General features: G+C 63.0%; 5 protein-coding genes across 6 annotated transcripts; 3 read left to right on the forward strand and 2 right to left on the reverse strand.

The window, feature by feature from the left end:
• Positions 1 to 267: 267 nt before the first annotated feature.
• CHLRE_02g095154v5 (uncharacterized protein) lies at positions 268 to 1,736 on the reverse strand. The gene is made up of 2 exons (XM_043059616.1): positions 1,540 to 1,736; positions 268 to 1,024 (listed from the first exon to the last, which is right to left on the reverse strand). Exons 1-2 carry the CDS (start codon positions 1,573 to 1,575, stop codon positions 704 to 706), a joined length of 357 nt encoding a protein of 118 aa, XP_042927246.1. The 5' UTR covers positions 1,576 to 1,736; the 3' UTR covers positions 268 to 703.
• Positions 1,737 to 1,981: 245 nt separating this feature from the next.
• Positions 1,982 to 3,902, reverse strand: CHLRE_02g095000v5 (uncharacterized protein). The gene is made up of 5 exons (XM_001699805.2): positions 3,637 to 3,902; positions 3,332 to 3,455; positions 3,014 to 3,084; positions 2,832 to 2,848; positions 1,982 to 2,569 (listed from the first exon to the last, which is right to left on the reverse strand). The coding sequence occupies exons 1-5, from the start codon at positions 3,767 to 3,769 to the stop codon at positions 2,486 to 2,488; spliced, it is 429 nt and encodes a 142-aa protein (XP_001699857.1). The 5' UTR covers positions 3,770 to 3,902; the 3' UTR covers positions 1,982 to 2,485.
• Positions 3,903 to 4,026: 124 nt separating this feature from the next.
• On the forward strand, positions 4,027 to 9,778 carry CHLRE_02g095050v5 (uncharacterized protein). 2 transcript variants are annotated; one of them, XM_043059518.1, is made up of 13 exons: positions 4,027 to 4,486; positions 4,655 to 4,816; positions 5,038 to 5,176; positions 5,371 to 5,483; positions 5,715 to 6,188; positions 6,333 to 6,569; positions 6,890 to 6,966; positions 7,251 to 7,321; positions 7,536 to 7,585; positions 7,689 to 7,865; positions 8,059 to 8,131; positions 8,289 to 8,755; positions 8,997 to 9,778. In XM_043059518.1, exons 1-13 carry the CDS (start codon positions 4,160 to 4,162, stop codon positions 9,189 to 9,191), a joined length of 2,562 nt encoding a protein of 853 aa, XP_042927247.1. In that variant the 5' UTR covers positions 4,027 to 4,159; the 3' UTR covers positions 9,192 to 9,778. The 2 variants fall into 2 exon arrangements, with proteins under 2 accessions (XP_042927247.1, XP_042927248.1); XM_043059519.1 differs by having other exon boundaries at positions 4,047 to 4,486; positions 5,368 to 5,483.
• A 48-nt stretch (positions 9,779 to 9,826) lies between these two features.
• Positions 9,827 to 11,655, forward strand: CHLRE_02g095100v5 (uncharacterized protein). The gene is made up of 4 exons (XM_043059565.1): positions 9,827 to 9,919; positions 10,074 to 10,202; positions 10,507 to 10,632; positions 10,944 to 11,655. The coding sequence occupies exons 1-4, from the start codon at positions 9,908 to 9,910 to the stop codon at positions 11,112 to 11,114; spliced, it is 438 nt and encodes a 145-aa protein (XP_042927249.1). The 5' UTR covers positions 9,827 to 9,907; the 3' UTR covers positions 11,115 to 11,655.
• A 501-nt stretch (positions 11,656 to 12,156) lies between these two features.
• On the forward strand, positions 12,157 to 18,273 carry CHLRE_02g095150v5 (uncharacterized protein). The gene is made up of 4 exons (XM_043059613.1): positions 12,157 to 12,683; positions 13,136 to 13,222; positions 13,947 to 15,584; positions 15,790 to 18,273. Exons 1-4 carry the CDS (start codon positions 12,513 to 12,515, stop codon positions 17,176 to 17,178), a joined length of 3,285 nt encoding a protein of 1,094 aa, XP_042927250.1. The 5' UTR covers positions 12,157 to 12,512; the 3' UTR covers positions 17,179 to 18,273.
• Positions 18,274 to 18,283: the final 10 nt, after the last annotated feature.

The following is an 18,283-nucleotide window of genomic DNA, read 5'->3' on the forward strand; positions in this document are numbered from 1 at the left end:
GATGAGTTGTTTAACAAGTTGTTTTTTCGCCCCCATCCCGACCCCACGATCGGAAGTTTGTTCTCAGAACAGCCATAAGGCTTCAGACCTGGCACGCAACTTCCTGCTGCGCTCGTGTTTGCCAGAGTTTCGCGAGACTTGCAATATAGATTAGCACTGATCATATTTCTGCGCTGTAAAAGCACGTTTAACGTGCGGAGAGCGCTTGAATCTCACACGCTTTCGGGCGCCCGCTGCGCTCGTGTTTTGCCGGAATTGCGGGAGCCTTTGCGCCCGTTTTTACAGTATTTTATCGCTCTGCGCCGAGGGCGTGCGCGAAACCCGCGTGTGAGTGAAAAGCTGCAGAAAGTCTCGCCGCGACAGAGTCTCGCCCGCGCGACAGAGTCTCGCCGCCCGGCCGCCCGAGGGGTGCCCTAGGGGGTGTGTCTGTCCAGTGGTGTAGTCCTCCGCTCTGCTCTACGCTACGCTTCGAGGAGCTACGGCGACTGGAATAACCGGGAGGGCCCCGCTGCGGGAACTCGATGCGACCGCAATGGCTATTGCCCCTCCCCCTTCGGGGGAAGGGGCAAGCCAACCAGGTGCCCAGCAGTCACACCACCAGAGCGGAGCCAGCCAGGACTGCAGCACAAGTGTCAACAGCCACACTACGTGTCATGCCCTGCCAGCCCCACCGCGGACCGCTACCTAGACACCAGCCGGCTCCTCAGCCTGCGCGCTTGCGCCGCTTCTTGGGCGGCCCTGCGCTCTCCTCCTCAAGCTCCTCCTGGCCTTTCCCGCCCCCTCCGCTACCAAGATGCGCGCACACGCCCCCGCTGCTGCTGCTGCCGCCGCCGCCGCCGCCGCCGTCGCCGCCGCTGCCACCGCCGCCGCTGCCGCTGCCGCCGCCGCCGCCGCTGCCGCCGCCGCCGCTGCCGCTGCCGCTGCCGCCGCCGCCGCCAGGCTGCAGCGATGCAGGTCGCTTGAGCCCCAGCAGCATCTCCACCAGCGCGTGCCGGATGTTGGTTGCGGAGTTGACGTCACGTCCCTGCACCGTCGGGAGGGTAGAGTGAGTGAGTCCCACTGAGCCCACGACTGAGCCGTCACCCAGCCGTCATCCAGTCATCACCCACTGAGCCCACGACTGAGCCCCACTGAGCCCTCACCCACTTAGCCGTGTCATCCACGTGTCATCCCCACTGAGCCCCACTGAGCCCACGACTGAGCCCCACTGGGCCCCACTGAGCCTCACTGAGCCGTCACCCAGCCACCCAGCCATCACCCAGCCAGCCGCCCGCCCGCAAAGTAGACTCACCCTCACCGTCCCGCAGTGGTTGCACACTTGGACTTGGTGAGCACGTCAGCCCCCCCATGGTACGACCGCCTGCAGGCAGCGCTGCCCGTCGCCGAGCAAGCGCCGCCCGCATTTCGCACACACCTGGGGAGGGAGGGGGCAGGAGTACAGTGTAAACCTTGGTGGCTACCCGGCTACTTGTACACGAGCCCCATCCTGTCCACCTGACCACCTGTCTACTCATTCCAACCCGTCTGCTCTCATCTTGCCTGTGATGTGTCGAACTCGTCCACGTACACCGCCATGTGCGCGTACTTGTCCACCAGCAGGCGAAGCAGCGCCCCGTTTGGGCCCCGCCCCAACCTGCTGATGCAACCGCCATGACCAGTGGTGGCGTTGCCCGGGGACAAAGTGACCCGGGGTTCCCATTTCCCCCGAATTTCGCTCGAATTTCGTGTCAATTTAGGTTGGATTTTGACTGCATTTCCGTTGAGCGTAGCGGCGGGAACGGCTGGCGCCGCCCCGACGCGCGCCAGTTCCCATGCATCCCGCTGCAGCCCAGTCTAGCCCAGTGCAGCTCAGCACAACTCAGCGGCCCCTTGGCGCGGCGGGCACGGCTGGCGCCACCCCGCCACGCCAGTTTCAGTGCACTCCGTGTGGACGCGTGTGCAGCCCAGACGCACCCATGGAAAGAGAGCCAGCCCCATGCACCTCATCTGAGTTTTACACAAGTACCACACGCAGCTTCCCAGATGCTACCGCACGATACTACAGGCTTCCAATCGTGCGCCACGCCAACAGCCAGCTTCGCAGCGCCGCCATTCATAAAATCACCCATAAATATTTAACCGTGCTCCCAGCCGGCCGCCTGCGCAACTACACGCTCCCAGTAGCGCGCCGCGCCAACTGCCAGCAACCCCCCCAGATCACCTGCGGCAGCTCCCTTGCCATCCGTTATCAGTTGGCTACAATACCGTCATGGATCCAATCACTTTTGGTCGTCCGTTAGGAGTTGGGGCGGTTGCCGCCACGCTGCCGGCGTACACAGTGCCCCTCTGCTGCTCCCACTCACGTCTTCCCTGTGCACTCTGCTGTCTGCTGCAAGTACTGCGGTTTACACATGCATGTCTCGCGTGCGTGCCTAGGAGATGCACCAGGTCACAGTTCTTCACTGTCCCCCAGTTGCATTGTCGCCACCTCCCGCAGCTCACGACATTACAGCTCCTCCAGGCCGCCCGTAAACATCATGGCCATCTCGATTCCGGCCTTCATTGTCGGGATGACTACACTGTACGGACACTGCAAGCATAGACCGGCAGGTATTATGGCAACTTATGCACGAGGGTGTTGGTAGGCAGGAAACAATGTGGTTGATGGCGGGGACAGGGCGCAGGCGCGAGCGCAACATGGACAGGAGAGGACTATCTTACAGAAGGCAGAGCAGGACATTAAAGCGAGACGCTGCCATTGGTACATGCGCAATCTGGAATCCTACGGGGACAATAAGCGACCAATGCCCAACTATCGGTCACTCTCAAAGTCACTCCAAGCTGCTGCGTACCGTGTTGGGCGCAAAGCCTGCTCCGGTAATGGTGGCAATGGGGGAAATACACATTCGCAATCTTTCAGTCACATGCCAGCAACCGCATGGGATGCAATAGAGTAATGTTCGTGTCCTTTGGAAGCCACGTCCAATTCTGCCCAAACTGCAAAACTCAACTGCACAAACCTGCTCATGCTCACCTTCATGGTCCTTCTCTTTATGCTTCTCTAGGCATGTCAGGAAGCGCTTGTGGCATTTGGACGAGAATACGCTGCAGGTAGCGTCACACATAGATTGAGGTGTGTGACAACTGGCAAGCCACCAACAACCCATACAGGCAACAGTTGAAGATATCTGCAAACCAGGCGGCGACTACGGGGCTTCAGAGCCTCGCCATTAGGCCTGCGCCGTTACCCGCGAGGGCGCATTGCGGACCCGGCTGAGAAGGGCATCCCCACCTCCGATGGCTGTGTACAAGCGCTGTACGTAGCACGTTACACGCGCTGCCCAGTACTCACCTCTCCTTCTCAACGCAGAGGTCATGCTTTTGACAACACTTATCCACGGGGTCGCACGGCTTCACGCCAGGGCAGCCGCCGTGGCCCACGCCGCAGAACCGGCCATATCGGATACCGACATTGTCTGCGCATACATGCAGGTCCCTCCATTGGTGCGAGGGGCGGCGAGGGAGGTGGGTCGTAGTGTGCCAGGACGACGTCCAGCTAGGAGACCACAGGCCAACCGTGTCCCAAACCACCAGCCCATGCTATTAGCCTCCACTTCCATTTCCTCATCGCGCCCAAAGATCGTTCGGCGCGCTCACCGCAGTTGATGGTGTGGCAGCTCCGCGCGCAGGGCTGCTCTTCGCGGCCCGGGGCATCAACTGCATCGACTGCCCGGTTGCCGGATAGCAGTAGCACCAGCGCAGCTAGCGCTAGCACAGAATATGTTGACATATTTGTAAATTGCCAGGCGGCTTGCGTGTTGCTGCGTGCGGGTGCGATGGAAGGCTTGTAAGAGCGGAGTCTGTGAGGAGCGATAGTATGAGTGAGTTCAGTGTTGGGTTGATGTGGTTATGCCTAGAACTTCTCCCAGAGAGAGAGAGAGAGAGAGAGAGAGAAACACAGACGAGAAACGATCGATCATTGACATTGGAGGGGCCTGTGGTTGATTCACCTTGCCTGGCCGGGGTAAGAAATTGTGCTTATCCATCAACACGCACTATGATAACTGTCATAACTTCTGCCTGTCATTGGAACACTTTAGCTATGAACTTCAAATTGCTTACATATTGACAGCCCAGCCAATCCGCTTGATGCCCATTTCCTGACCCAGTGGCTGCCACAATGGCTACGCGCAGCACCCGAAGTGCTGGAGCGCCCGTGGTCACGTTGGCAGAGATGCTAGGGCCGGGCGTGGCATTCGGCAGCGTAGTCAGCGTGTACGCAGTCATCGCGAGTGGCAGCTCCGTTATGGGGTCAACAGCTGGCGGCAAAGATGTGTTCGTGTTCTTACAACTGCGCGACCCCACGCTGCCCTGGAAGAAGCAAAACTCCGAGGAACCGCCAGTCGAGACTGTGACCTGCCAGGTCTACGCACCAGCCCCCCACCTGCTGCCGAGGCTGGAGGGGCGGCGAGAATATCCCGAGATCCTGTGCCTGCACACTGTCAAGGCAAGGCCGGAAACGGGCGGCGGACGTGGGACTTGCTCCACCGTTGAAGAGCTGGGCTGTAACGTTTGGGGTGCACCACCACGCTGTCCGCTTGAGCGCCCCATCCGTGACAACAGCTGCTTCAGTGATTGTACCTTTTCCTTCGTGTGCGATACTGCACCCGTACAGAAGCACAAGTTTGCGGGAAGTACACAGTTGCAAGTGCGCGTACGGCCCGCCAGGACGCCGCAGGATGGGGACATGTATGCGGTGTACCCGTCACAAGTGGCGCCGGGGCAGGACCCGGCGCAACCCCTGATGCAGTCGCAGGGCCGGGACACGCCCTTTCAGGTGGGAGCTAAGGCGCGGCAACGGCAACTGGGGCGCGTTCCACGACGTGGCATTGATAGCAGAGCCGCAATCATGCAAGGAAGCAGTGGCGCAGCGATTGACCAGAGGGAGGGGGCTTTCAGGAGCACCTGAGCAAGAAATGGACGCAGGCCAGGCGGCCATTCAAGTCGTGCGTGCCAACCACCTTACATTGTATGACCCCGGCTCGGCGCCACGCGCAGGTGGACATGCAGCGGGTGGGCGCGCTCAGGGACTGGCTGGGGAAGGGCATGTTGCCGGCGCAGCTGCCAGTGCCAGTCGCCGCGGCACAGGCACAGCCAGCGCCAGCCGGTGGTGCGGCAGCGGGCGCCGTCGCCCGAGGTACGTGCGCGGCTAACCGCGACGGTGCCGTGCGTGTGGTCGGCCGCCATGAGCCGCCTTCAGCGTATGGGTGCAATGCTGCACGTGCAAGCATGTCTGAGTTCTGCGCCGTACGGGTTTCCCACCCACATGCACAACTACCTAAGCGTAAGAGGCATGGCCTTTGCACGTGCTATTGTTGTGTCTTGCAGCAGGCGGCGGCTCACCGGTGCTGATGCGGCTGAGTGCCATGTTACCACCCGTGTCTGATTTCATCACGGGCCGGATGCTGCCCGGACCCATACGGCCAGTGGACGTCAACTGCCGGGTGGGTCTGGTGTCAGGCTCGACTCTCGCATGTGCTTGTTGGCGCATGGACTGCGTGGAGCGCTGCCTCCAGCAATTTGCTGCAGACACCCATCCTTCACCCATACCGCAGTCGCTCCAGCCACCCACACTTGCTATCTTGGAAGTGCAGCGCTCACGTGTGTTTGTGTTAGAGAGCGCAAGGGAACGGAATACGTGTTTGTGTGCGTGTGTGTGCCCCTCGCTCTCTCAGGTGCTCGCAGTAGACTTCAGCCGCTACCCGGACCACTACGTGCTGCACGTTTGGGACGGCACCGACACCGCCCCAGTGCCCCCCAGCTACAGCTCCGAACCCACGCCGCCAGCGGACAGCGCAGCTGCCGTTGCAGCAGGAGGGGGCGCGGCAGCGGGCGGGGGGGCTGCACAGGGGCCGCGGCGCTCGCAGCGCAAGCGGGAGCGCGACGCCGACACCGGCGAGGAGGCTGACCAGCGGCCGCAAGGCCACGCTGCCGGTGGTGCGGAGGTGGTGTCGGCGGAGGAGGGGCAGCAGGAGGACGCGGACGCTGAGTTTGGCCCGTGCGTGCCGCCCGACCGCTGCCGGCTGCTGATGCCGCTGGCCTCCATCGCACAGCTGGGCGACAGCGGCAGCGGCGGCGGTGCCGGGGGAGGAGCAGGGGCCGGCTGGGAGGTCCTGTCCGCTGCACTGCAGCCGGACGAGATGCCCATCGTGAGTCACCGCGTCCTGCCTGCATTGGGATGCCGAGTTTGCAAAGTTGGCGCTCGTGACAGGTCCAGGAAACGGCCCGAGTGTGTGTGTGTGTATGTGTGGATGCCTGTCCAACACCGTACCGTGAATTGCCGGTGCCTACAGGCTGGCAGCGCGGTGCCGGTGGTGCTGCCAGCGGAGTTGTTTACCCTGGAGTCGCCCGCGCCGGCTGGGGCAGGCGGAAAAGGTGCGGCGCCTGCCCGCGCAGCCGGCGCAGCCGGTGCAGCCGGTGCGGCGGCAGCCGGGCCGGGGACAGGACCGGGTGGCGCTCGGGAGAGGTCTGCGCTGCCGCGACCCGGTGACTACATCAAGCTGAAGAATGTGGTGCCGAGATACGTGCAGGTGCGTAGTACACGTGTGTGTCCGGGGCGGCGGGGGCAGGCCAGCCGGGGGCGCCACACCGCGAGCGGGTTGCAAGTGCGGTGCGGTTGGGCAACTGCTTGTTGTCTTCACCGCCCGGGTGGGTAAATGGGCCCGCAGCGCCTCCTCCCACCTTTGATTGTATGCCACACCGCAAGCGGGTTGCAAGCGCGGTGCGGTTGGGCCGCTGCTTGTTGTCTTCACCGCCCGCCCGGGCGCATGGGCCCGCAGCGCCTCCTCCCACCTTTGATTGTGTGCGCCACACCGCCGCCCCTGGCGCGGACGCGCACGCGGACCCACAGGGCCAGTTGCAGCTGGTGTTCACGGCGGGCAGTCATTACGTGCTGCGGACCGCCAAGGACATGCAGAAGGGCCTGTCGTGAGTGGGCCGCTGGGGTGGGGCTGTGGGCTGTGGGGCTGTGGGCGTGGCCTGCGGGGCTGTGGGCTGCAGTACGGGTATTTGCGGCGTGGGCGTACGCGGCACTGGGCGGTTTGGCAGGCGCACGCAAGCAGCAGTAGTGGGCAGGGGAGGGCCAGACACTTCGGGGACAAAGACTGGCGTTCCAAGGACAGGCAAGGCTTCGCTTTGGGGCGCGCCGCAGCCGAATGCGGCAACACATGTGTCGTGCTTTGGCGCGCCGTCCCTTCATGCTGCCTTCGCAGGGAGTACAGGGACCGCATACGGGAGCGGATCCACCTGTTTGCACCCCCGAATCCAGAGGAGTTGCTCGCACGTAGGTCCCGAGTCCCACGTGGGCCTACAATCGATGACAGCTGGAGGAGGACTGCCAATTCGGGGCTTGACAGAGGTCCTAGCTCGCCGCAGAATGTACGCCGCAGGCGTGTGAAGTGTCAGCTGTGCGCCTCGCTGCCCTGATGCCGCTGTCACCGTCTGAAATGCATGCGACATTGAAGAGATATTGGGGTGGTGTTTGCGGTGCCGCGCAGGGGCGTACCCGAGCTCATGGCGGTCGCTGCCTGTGAAGACGCTGCGGCAGGTGCGCACCAGCTTGCAGCTTGTCATGCGGGCCGTTACTGCATGTCATGCGGTGGGCAGCGCCAACGTATCCCTGTGTGGCTGCCGCTGCTGCCGCTGCGCAGGTGCTTCTGCAGCAGGCCACGTGTGACGTGTCGCCGGCGCGCGTGCTGGCCCGCGTCATGGCGGTGCTGAGGCCCGGCCTGCCGCCGGCGGGGGCGCCGCTGCGGCCGGCGGACGAGGCGGGGCTGCGCCGGGCGGTCATGGCGGGCGGGCTGTTCCAGCTGCATGCGGACGTGGCGGTGAGGTGGTGTGAGGGCGCGTGCGGGCGCACCCGCGCAGCACGGGCCGAGGGGCATACCCGTGGCGGGCGGTTGCGGGCAGGCTGTGGCGGTGCTGCCTGCCCGGCATAACCATCCCTACTTACGGTATGAACGATAGGCTGTTGTGGTACAGCCGTAAAAGGGGCACTGACATAACCTCTTGGTTACGCAGCCTGGCAGCGCTCTGGACACCAGTGGCAACGGTTCCTCCTACGGCCTGGCGCTACTGCTGCAGGACGCGACAGGTGCGCTTGCCGGGGGATTTCCATGCATGGTGCGGAGGGGCGGGGCCGGGGGGCTGCTGGCACGGGCGAGCTACATGTGCGTAAAGATCCATGCCCTGATGTGGTTCGAGCACCGCTAACAGTGGCTCCCACTCTCTCGTGTAATTGCCCTGTACAGCCACGCTGCGGGCGGTGGCGGTGGGCAGCGCTGCAAACCTGCTGCTCTGGCACATCCCGCCGCCTGCGCCCACGGCCGGCGGAGCCGGCGCAGCGACCATGCCGGCCATCGAGGGCGTGCCTACGCAGCAGCAGCAGCAACAACAAGGGCTGCGCCAGCAGTCGCTTGAGAAGGATGAGCCACCCACGCCCACGGCCTCGGTAGTTGAAGGCGGCGTGCGCACGCGCGCTCGCGCCAAGGACCAGCCGCAGCCGCCGGCCATGTCGCAGGCGCAGGTCGGGGACAAAACCCGGAAAGGCCGGAGCCGGAAGTCGCAGGCGGATCAGGGCGCGTCGCCTGTGTCCAAATCACAGCAGCAGAAATCTAAGCAAGGGCAGCAGGAGCGGCAGGGGCAGCCGAAGGCGGGTGCGGCCTGGTGGGGACCGCTGCAAGACGACTCAGAACGGCTGAAGCGGCTGGCGGATGAGGTGAGGGCCGGTCAGCGCTAGCTCACCTTTGCACGTGGGACGATGCGGGTGTAACCGGTCAGCTTCTGGAAAGGTCAGCTCGGTCGTGTTTCAGATAGGCAGTGACTGATAAGGTCGCGAGATTGCAATCGGAAACAGGCGCGACATACGTCCCCCGGCTTGCGTCTGTGCCGCGCAACTGCGGCACATCTGCCTGCCGACTGCTGCCCTTCCCCCTCCGTTCCCTCGCCTCCACGCGCAGCTGCACTGCCTGGCCAACCAGGACGTGGCGCTGGGAACCTGGATCGAGTGTGTGCTGCGGCCCATGTACCGCAGCCGATCCAACCCGTGGCAGTCGGCCGTGTACAGCATCGAGCACACGGCGCTGATGGGCACGCCCGCGGCAAAGGCGGCGCTGGAGGCGGGCGCGGCGCCGCCGCCGGCGCTGGATAAGTAGGCGCTGGCAGTGGAGGCGGGAACGGAGTGGGGGGAGTCAGGCGATTGCTAGGATGTCCGTGTGGTTTGCAACACGAGCTTGAGACCGGCACTGCCTTTCCGGAATAAAACGGGCTGCGTGTGCTAATGATTGCATGAGCGGTTGCACATTGGTGGATGAGTGAACGGCGTGACCTCTCTGCGGGCCGCGCCCACTGTCAGGAGAGGGAAGCCGGATGGTGGCCGTGCCATCAGTCCAGCGCAAGCACTGATGCGAGCATCTTATGTGTGCAAATACTCAGTACTAATTATAACCCGACGTGACAATTTGCGAGGTTCGTTTGTCGACGTGACATTTTGCTTGCGCAGGCAAACATGGCTCTTGCCGCAGAGGCTGCCACGATTGGTAGAACGATTCCGGTCTGGAGGAGTAAACTGCTTAAGAGCTTAGCACAGAACAAGCGGCTCGCGAACTCGCGCTATGTGCAATTGGCGACGGTTCGCCCAGACAATCGGCCCGCGAACCGGACAGTCGTCTTCCGTGGGTTCCTCAGCGACGATGATGACTCGCTGACATTTGTAACCGACAGCCGATCGCGGAAGGTGGGGCTCGGAATGACGTCGTCATGAACCGTGCAGCTGTGGGTACGTGGCAGCCTCACAGGGGCAGCTGATGCCGCTGAGCCCTCAGCTTGAGGCTGCGCTGCACGAACTTGAGGGCCCTATTTTGTCGCATGCATGCAGCTGCCCGCAATCCACGCGCACAATCTTAGTAAACGGCGTCTGGCTGGTGGCCTGGTGCCGCACAAGCCTCTAGGACTGTAGGTCTGTATAGCGATGCTCTTGCCCCCCATCGTGCAAGCGTGTATCTTAGTCCTGAAGGCTCTTCTACAAATGCCGGCAGGTGGGTGAGGTGGCCGTCAACCCGGCTGCTGAGGTGGCCTGGTACTTCCCGGAGACGCGTGAGCAGTACCGCGTCTCGGGCAACCTCACTATTGTGGACGCCGCATCCACAGACAGTGCCATGCAGGCGGTAAGAGGGGGCCGCCGGAGGGTTGCGAGGAGGGCGCATATACCGTGGATGCATGGGCGTGTGGTGTGAGCGGCCGTGGGCAAGAGGTAGCGGGGCCAAGGATTGGGTTGGTGGCGAGGCCCCGGGGGTGTAGGTGTGGGGTGAGGGGCCAGGGTTCCCAATGCGGGCGCTCGTGGGTGCGCATTGATCGGCTGAGCGGCTCGGTGGAAACGCTCAAACGCAGCCGGCTTAGTGCATCTGCGAGTTTTACCTTGCCCAGCTGCGTGCCTCGCACCCCGACCGGACCCTGCATTGTGCTCGGCAGGCGCGCAAGCGGGTATGGCACAACATGTCAGACCCGGGGCGCCAGCAGTTTGCCTGGCCGCACCCCGGCCTGCCCCGCCACCTGGAAGACCCCACGGCCTGGGACTGCCCCGCGCCGGGACCCAAGGTGGGTTCAGGCCTGTGGTTTGCGTTTTCTGTTTGGGGCGCCGACGCAAAGGTTGTGCACCGTCTGGCAGGGGCGCTAAGAACAGGGTCGCTGTAGCAGGAACGCCAGTCAAAGGACTTGATATCTAGCCAGAGACTGTTTGCGGGGTTATCGTGGAGTTGTGTAGGGTTTACCCGCTACAGTCGCCATACGCGTCCACGCCTGGCGTCCGCCCATACCGGTACCTGCCCTGGCCGGTACCGTGCTCGCACGCTTGGTGCTAGTCGTGGACAGTGACGGACCAGCACCTTCTATAAACCCTTGTCGAACAGGACCCGGTGCTGGACACGTTCTGCCTGGTGGTGCTTCACGTGGACGAGGTGGAGCAGCTCAAGCTCAAAAGCAACGAGCGATTCCTGTACCGGCGGCAGGAGGCAGCGGCCGTGCCGGCAGACGAAGGTGCAGCAGCGGTGACATGGGTGGAAGAGCCGATCAACCCCTGAGAAAGTGACCGTGCGGTGTGTGCCGTTGTGTATTGGGGGACAGCCAGAGAGTGATATGCAACTTGTCTGGGCGCCGGAATCACATGCATCTCTTCCTCTGGTGTGCATGTTTCTGGCGACGGGTTGGTGGATGCCGGTGGATTTCGTTAGTTTCCTGCCCCCAAACAACCGCGGGCCAGACCCAGGGAGAACGTTGTCGGGGGGGGGGGTGCTTTTGGGCTGGTACCGTAGATGGACAGGAGCGCGGTATGGGTCACAGAAAAGGGCGTGTGTCCTTGTGAATGTGGCAACAGCCGTGGATTGGCTGTGTCTGCGGACCGAGCGCTGTGAGAGGCGCGAGCAGGGCAGCGCGAGGAACATTGTTTCCCAGCATCAACAGTTTAGTTAGTTTGGGTGGTTGCTGAGCGATGGGGGCTGTCCTAGGAGCAGCTGCGGAGAAGGGGATTCCACCCCGAGTGTCTTCGTCTCTGATGGCACCGGCGGGGGCGTGGACGGAGTCGCAGCTACCGCACATCATCTCAGGTTGTAATCATGATGTCGAGAGCACAGCAAGCGCGCCGCGGTGCGGTTGTGGTGAGGGCTGCTCACAGGGGCTAGGACGCCTGCCAATTGCCAGGACGTCCAGCCCGCCCCCCAAGGCCCCGACACACCCGTGTGGCGCCCCCCTCGAGCTCCTGAGTTCACAGGGTGTACCCAGCACAGTCATCCATGCTGCAATTCTTGATTCTCCTATTGCAACGGATACCAGCGATGCTGCGGAATTTAAGTATGCTGCATTAAAGCGCCTCTATGTTAACATGCGTACGCAGGTGCGGTGCGAGGTAGGCAGCACGATGGCGCCAGTAGCGGAGCAGGTAAGCTGACTTGAGCGCGAAGGGTGTCGCATCGTCGCGTGCGCTTCATCTCTCGCAGCTCAAACTTGGATATGTTGCCGTGCCACTGCGCGCGCGCACAGACCGATGTGCGGCCGCACACATGCACAAGCCATCCTCCGCCCGCGACCTTGCAAGAGCACTCCGAATCAATCACAGAGCATTCACGAGAGATATCTGTATTAAATGGAACAGTTTGCAACAGGAAATTCCAGTTGCATCCGTCGCCCGCTCTGTGGCGGGCGGGACGTCGTACGCGACCAAAATTCTGCAAGGAGCAACGCTGCGACTGCTCCACAGCTAGTCCACTGCTTGCTCCGCGAAAATACACCAGCGCTGTGACATTGCGTCTGGTTAGATACACTGTGCTATGGAACTGGCTCTTCCGCAGTCTCGCCACCTAGACCGGCGCAATTAGTCCAGAACCGCTCTCATTAGCCAGTGAACAACGCCCTGCAGCAGCAGTTTTATCGTCTATAGTATCTAGAAGGTGCCGTTGACGACGCGGACGGAGGCGAGGCCCGCGATGGGGAGCTCGAGAACGCTCCTCCTAGCGGCCCTGCCGTTCCTCTTGGCGCTGCAAGTTCTGGGGCAAACTCCAGCGCTAAATGCTGGCCGATGGTGCAGCCTTCCAGGCTACAACCAATCGCTGGCGTGCCAGAACACGACGGGCGCGTTCGCCCCGACAAGTTGCGCAGTGAGTTCGCATGTCGTGTAGTAACGTGCCGCCCGAAAACTCGCTGGCCCCACACCCCTCAACGCCAATGGTGCTTTCATCAATTGCTTGTACCTGTGGGGTGCTCGGGTGCGGGACTTGCCACTTGGGTGACTGCTGTCCCCGCAAGTTGCCGACCCATAACACCCGCCGCAGCACAAGCCGCATTTGCATGCATACAATAGACCTACTTACAATGATGTAAACATAGCTCGGCGCTGGAAGGCTCTAGGACGGGAAGTTGCCGGCTCCCATCACACAAACGGCGTCCATTTCCACCTGCACGCCTCATGTTTTAAGGCCGGTAATTGTGTCATACCGCATACCACGATGATTTCTTCAAGGGCTTAATTCATGGTCGCTACAGGCGTATATGCGCCCTCCGTTGGCTGTCCTTAACGCCACCTTGCGTTCGCCCTCGCTTTGCCCCGCAGACGGTAGACCAGTACTACGGGCGGAATGATCCCCGCTTCGACATCTGCATGATTCCCGGCCCTGGGACACAGTGGCCGTATGGCAAGGTGCGCGCGCGGGGATGCGGGGTGCTGCGGTTGCGGCTGATGGGGGGGGAGTGAACTTGGCCTGGCCTGAAAGTTGGGCTCTGCCCGGGCTCCTGGTAATGGCACGTCAGGCGGGTTCACAGTGGCCCATCGTTTGTGAGTGGTGTCCACAAGCAGTAGTAGGAGAGGACTGCGGGCACGGGCACACTTCCCAACCAGCGGACTGGAGCCACAGGCCGCCTGCCTTGGCGGAGAGGTTGCCTCACCAATCCCCAGCATCCGAACATGTCTAGCCTGAGCATGTCGCACTGGAAAAGGGACTTGGACGCAACAGGCATGCAGCCAGGCTTGGCTTCCGGGGCGGGTGAGGGCCAAGGGAAAAGTTGTTGGCAAAAGCTAGCATTGCTGGCAGCGCGGGTGCATAGCTGTCATGCCGGTTTGCATCTTGCGTGTTGCGCCGGTGGGGGTTCCATAGAGCGGCGAGGGTGAGGGCGTCCTGAGGTTGAGTTCTTTGGGTTGGGGGCTTGCCTCAAGAAAGAAAGCGCCAGGATGGGGCTCGGCGTGCAAGGCCCCAAAGCGGAAGAACACGCAGCCAACCAGTTGACGCAGTGCTCAGCCATCCTGCACGCACGCGCGCGAGCTGAACACCATGCGGGCACCTATCCATTTGGTTCATGTGCCATCCGTGTGCGCCGTGCCCGCCCACCCTCACCACGCCTGCCTCCCTCCTCCCTCCCTTGCTCAGGACTACTACAAGGACGTGTGCAACGGCCCGGCCGGCGTGCTGAAGGTGCCCATGAAGAACCGCTACGCCATGGACTGGGTGAACGCGCCCGTGCTGGCCGACGCCTACATCTACCGCACGTACAGCGCCGACCCCACTAAGTCGCTGTTGTACATCACCGTGGCCATCCGCGGCGTGAACAACAACTTCCCCACGCAGCAGCCCACCGGCCAGGCACCCAACCAGCTCTTCTATGTGGAGCCCTACCCGCTCGAGCCCGAGCAGGACGACGAGGGCCTGTATCTGGACATGTCGGCTTCCATCTACCTGTGGACGGACGCGCGCAACGTGACGTACAAGCAATACGTGGACCCGATGATCTACAGCGGCAAGTACTCGTGCTTCAGCGCCGTGTTCAACCTGCAGCGCATCTGCGACCCCGCCCGCTCCTACAAGAACACGGCCAAGCGCAACCTGAACGAGCGCTGCACCTGCCGCCCCGGCTTTGAGAACAACTGCGACCCGGTGGACATCTCCAAGTCAGACCGCTTCTTCATCGTGCTCAACGTCAACGGCGTGCCGTTCTCGTCCAGCCAGATCCAGATCCCCAACCCCACGTGCGCCAACCCCCCCACCATCACCAAGCCTACCGTGTTCTCCAACTCGAACGGCCCGGCCATCATCACCGAGTACGTCCTCAACCCCGACGCCTGCAACCTACGCCCCACCGCGCCGCCCGACCCGCCGCTGAACCCGTCGCCGCCGAACCCGCCGCTGCCGCCCTCGCCCGCGCCCAGCCCGCCCAACCCGCCGCTGCCGCCCTCGCCCGCGCCGCCGCCCAACCTGTCGGTCTACGCGCAGGTGTCGGTCACCACCTTCAACCCGCTGCGCTTCTTCTCCTCGGGCTACGACTGCTCCATGGCTCGCAACGCCACGTCGTACTACTGGCGCGGACGCACCGTGGTGCAGCGCGTCACCTGCACCATCACGTCGGTGTTCCAGTCGGCGTTCGACTCGAACTTCGACGTGCTGACGCTGACGTTCTACTTCAACAGCATCACCAACCTGCGCTACTTTTTCGACTCGGTCAACAACGAGCCCTTCTGGGTGGACCTGTTCACGGTGCTGACGCCCGGCTGCGGCGCTGTGGGCAACTACACGGACATAGTGTACAACCCCTTCAGCATCATCCCGCCCGTGCCATTGGCCAAGCAGAACCTGACCAACCCCCAGCCCTTCTGTGCATACGGCGGCGAGGTGTCATCTGACGACTGTTGGTTCGTGATGGACCAGTTCGCCTGCCCGCACCCGCCCAGCCCGCCGCCCGCGCCGCCCAGCCCGCCGCGCCCGCCGAACCCCAACTCGCCGCCGCACCCGCCGGCGCCGCCCAGCCCGCCGCCGCCGCCTTGCGGCGTCACGGTGCAGGCCATCAACTACCGCTACAACGCCACAAGCGACCTAGACGCGTGCTGGGACTTCATTGTGACGGTCAAGTACCTCTACACCTTCAACGCCACCTCTTGGTACTGTGACACCGTCTCGCTCAACAGCACGTTCATGTCCATCTACACGGTCTTTGCCACGGACAAGGAGGCCCAGACCTTCTGGACCAACTTCAACAACCCATACTTCGCGGTGGTGACGCTGTCCTCCATCAACGTGAGTCCATCGTGAATACCATGGGGCTCGAGAGCAGAGGCATTGGGCATTGACGCATTGTGGAAAGCCGTTGGCTGCGTGTGCGTGCTGGGCGAGCAGGGCCGTTCACAACACTTCCACCCGCTGACACTGCTCCTTACTGACACTGCTCCTTACTGACTGCCACCTCCCACCCTGTGCGTCAATACCCTTGACTGTCGTGCAGCCCACCTGCCGCACCGGCCTGCTGGGCATGGGCACGCCCTCGTGCAACCAGACCGACGTGTACTGGGACGTGCGCAACTCCAACTACCCCGTGCGCCAGCTGGGCGGCGTCTGCCCGCCCGCGCCGCCGCGCCCGCCGCCGCGCCCCATGCCCGTGCCCGAACCGCCCGGCGGCCCCGCCAACATGCCCTCGCCGTCGCCGCCCTTCCCGCCCAACATGGTGCCGCCGTCGCCGCCGGTGCGCCCGCGCCCGCCTCCGCCGTACAACGACCCCTTCATCATGACGGTGGAGTCGCCCACGCCCTACGCCGACGACATGTGCGAGCGTGCCACGGCCACGCTGGTCTCCAAGCTGGCGTTCTTTGACCGCCCCTACCAGGGCCCGGTGTGCAAGCTGGGCGCCACCATCGCCTACTTCATGGTCATCACCGTGGGCTTCACCGACCCCCGCCACTCGACCGCCTTCGGCATGACTTTCCATGACGAGTTCAACGAGTACGCGGCCACGGTGGGCCTGCCCTGCAACAGCTCCACGCTGCTGCAGGCAAACGGCGCCTCTTGGGTGGAGCGCTGCCCCGACGTGCCGGCCCTGTGCTGCGGCGTCGGCCTGAACTCGCCACCACCACGCCCGCCACGCCCGCCGCGGCCGCCGTCGCCGCGCCCGCCGCGCCCGCCGCCGCCGGACCTGCCCGCTGGCCCCGACGGCCCGTCGCAGCCCAACGCACCCTTCGTCCGCCGCCGCCCCCCGCCGTCGCCGCCGCCGCCGCGCAAGCGCAGCCCACCGCCGCCGCCGCCGGTGCGCCGCCCGAAGCCGCCGCGGCCGCCGCCGCCGTCGTCTCCTCCCCCGTCTCCTCCCCCGTCTCCTCCACCTCGGAACTTGCCCACCACCCGCCGCCCGCCCTCGCCTCCCCCTCCGCCGCCGCCGACGATCAGCACCTTCACCCAGAACCGCATCTTTGCCATCGTGGCGCCGCCCACGCTGGCCGGATCCGACGTTAGCTTCGACCTGGTGCCCATCCTGTGCCGCAACCTGATGGATGGCCTACGGGCGATCTTCACCACCTACGGATGGGAAGAGGGCACGCAGTACGACCTGCTGAATGACGACTGCCCCAACCGCATCCTGTCGAGCGGCGCCAAACAGTACAACATGACGATCGGCATGACGCAGGGCGCGGCGCAGTCGTTGGTCACTCTGCTGAACCAACCCGACAACTTCCAGCTGTTTGTGACCGCGTCCGACATTCTGTGCGGCTCGCGTGTCAGCCTTATCAAGCTGGTGACGCAGGAGGTCTACTTCACAAAGAACAAGGACAACTCGCCGCTTGCGCTTGACCCGAACAACCCCTTCTCAAGCTGCGTGCACACGTTATTGGCCATGCGGAAATAAGGAGGAACCCCCGTAACCATTGCAGTGCCTGAAGCTTTTTGACTGAAGAGCTTGTGCACAGGGAGAAGGGGGGAGAAGATTTTTTCGCGTGAGTTTATTGTGTGTTTCGTGTGTTTTGCAGTGGCGCGCGGCTATACTGCGGCGAGCGGCGCTCCGTGTGCCGCCTGCCCGCCACGCTACAGAGCAAAAGCAGGCTCTGCAAGAAGAGCCCCCCATGCGTGGCTGTTCTCTACCAACCGCCTGCGAGCTGGGCTAGCGGTCGCCGCATTGTGTGCGCGCGTGTGTGCGCGCGGGCGTGCTGGGGTAGCAGCAGCGCTGAAGGCCGGGCGTGGTGAAGTGGTTGTGCGCCCCTGGCGGCATTGGGGCGCAGGGCTACTGAGAGCGATCGTGTCCGAACTTTGACCATCCTTAGCAACGACGCTGTGACTTCACGTTTGCACACCGGATGGCTGGCTGCAACGTTTGGAGCAGACTGAGAGAGGGGTCCGTGTGGGTGGTGTGCGGGGAGTAGGTGTCGTGTGTGTGTTGCTGGGAGGAAGGGTGCACCTCTTCCGAAGGGTCCTCGGAGACCGGTGTTTTGGCGGATGGCGCACCCGGGGCATGTACGGCTTATGACCAAGTGGCGTGAAGTGCATGTCGTCTACAGTAAAATATGACTCCTGACAGTGGGTGTTGACAGTGACTTGATATATATAGATGTGGCTGGTGGTTTCCTTGAAAGCGGATTCCAATGCGGGGGTTCGTCCCCAGCGGCCGTGACTCTTGACTGGTGTTACTGCTACGCGGGCTTGACAACAGACCGTGCGTAAGCACTCGTTCCTTAGCACGCTTGCTTACTGGCGTATCAGCGGCCGGCGGGACCTGGGGCACGTGTGCTTGACTGTTTTCCTTCGGCATTGTTGTCTGTTTGTTTGACTGATGACTGGGTGCGGACTCTTTCCTCGTATGTGTTTCACCCCCTGGTGTAAACAAGGTGCAGTTTTGCTCCACGTGGGCGAAGGGCGGTGAAGACCTCGAATGCACCGTGACACATACATTCATGAGAAGCGCTATGAGAGCGGTGGAAACCGCATTGAACTGTAACTCAGAAGATGCGTGTCGGGGG

The sequence above is a fragment of the Chlamydomonas reinhardtii genome, chromosome 2 (assembly GCF_000002595.2).
Source record: "Chlamydomonas reinhardtii strain CC-503 cw92 mt+ chromosome 2, whole genome shotgun sequence".
Classification (NCBI taxonomy): domain Eukaryota; kingdom Viridiplantae; phylum Chlorophyta; class Chlorophyceae; order Chlamydomonadales; family Chlamydomonadaceae; genus Chlamydomonas; species Chlamydomonas reinhardtii.

Coding starts and splice junctions, on each gene's coding strand:
- CHLRE_02g095150v5 (XM_043059613.1), top strand. CDS start 12,513: ATGGGGAGCTCGAGAACGCTCCTCCTAGCGGCCCTGCCGTTCCTCTTG. Junction 12,684..13,135: donor TCGCCCCGACAAGTTGCGCA/GTGAGTTCGCAT, acceptor TTTGCCCCGCAG/ACGGTAGACCAGTACTACGG. Junction 13,223..13,946: donor CACAGTGGCCGTATGGCAAG/GTGCGCGCGCGG, acceptor TCCCTTGCTCAG/GACTACTACAAGGACGTGTG.
- CHLRE_02g095154v5 (XM_043059616.1), bottom strand. CDS start 1,575: ATGGCGGTGTACGTGGACGAGTTCGACACATCACAG. Junction 1,025..1,539: donor ACGAGTTCGACACATCACAG/GCAAGATGAGAG, acceptor CCGACGGTGCAG/GGACGTGACGTCAACTCCGC.
- CHLRE_02g095050v5 (XM_043059519.1), top strand. CDS start 4,160: ATGGCTACGCGCAGCACCCGAAGTGCTGGAGCGCCCGTGGTCACGTTG. Junction 4,817..5,037: donor GCCGGGACACGCCCTTTCAG/GTGGGAGCTAAG, acceptor CGCCACGCGCAG/GTGGACATGCAGCGGGTGGG. Junction 6,570..6,889: donor TGGTGCCGAGATACGTGCAG/GTGCGTAGTACA, acceptor GCGGACCCACAG/GGCCAGTTGCAGCTGGTGTT.
- CHLRE_02g095000v5 (XM_001699805.2), bottom strand. CDS start 3,769: ATGTCAACATATTCTGTGCTAGCGCTAGCTGCGCTGGTGCTACTGCTA. Junction 3,456..3,636: donor CTGCCACACCATCAACTGCG/GTGAGCGCGCCG, acceptor ATGTATGCGCAG/ACAATGTCGGTATCCGATAT. Junction 3,085..3,331: donor CTCTGCGTTGAGAAGGAGAG/GTGAGTACTGGG, acceptor CGCTACCTGCAG/CGTATTCTCGTCCAAATGCC.
- CHLRE_02g095100v5 (XM_043059565.1), top strand. Junction 10,203..10,506: donor CAGACAGTGCCATGCAGGCG/GTAAGAGGGGGC, acceptor TGTGCTCGGCAG/GCGCGCAAGCGGGTATGGCA. Junction 10,633..10,943: donor GCCCCGCGCCGGGACCCAAG/GTGGGTTCAGGC, acceptor CTTGTCGAACAG/GACCCGGTGCTGGACACGTT.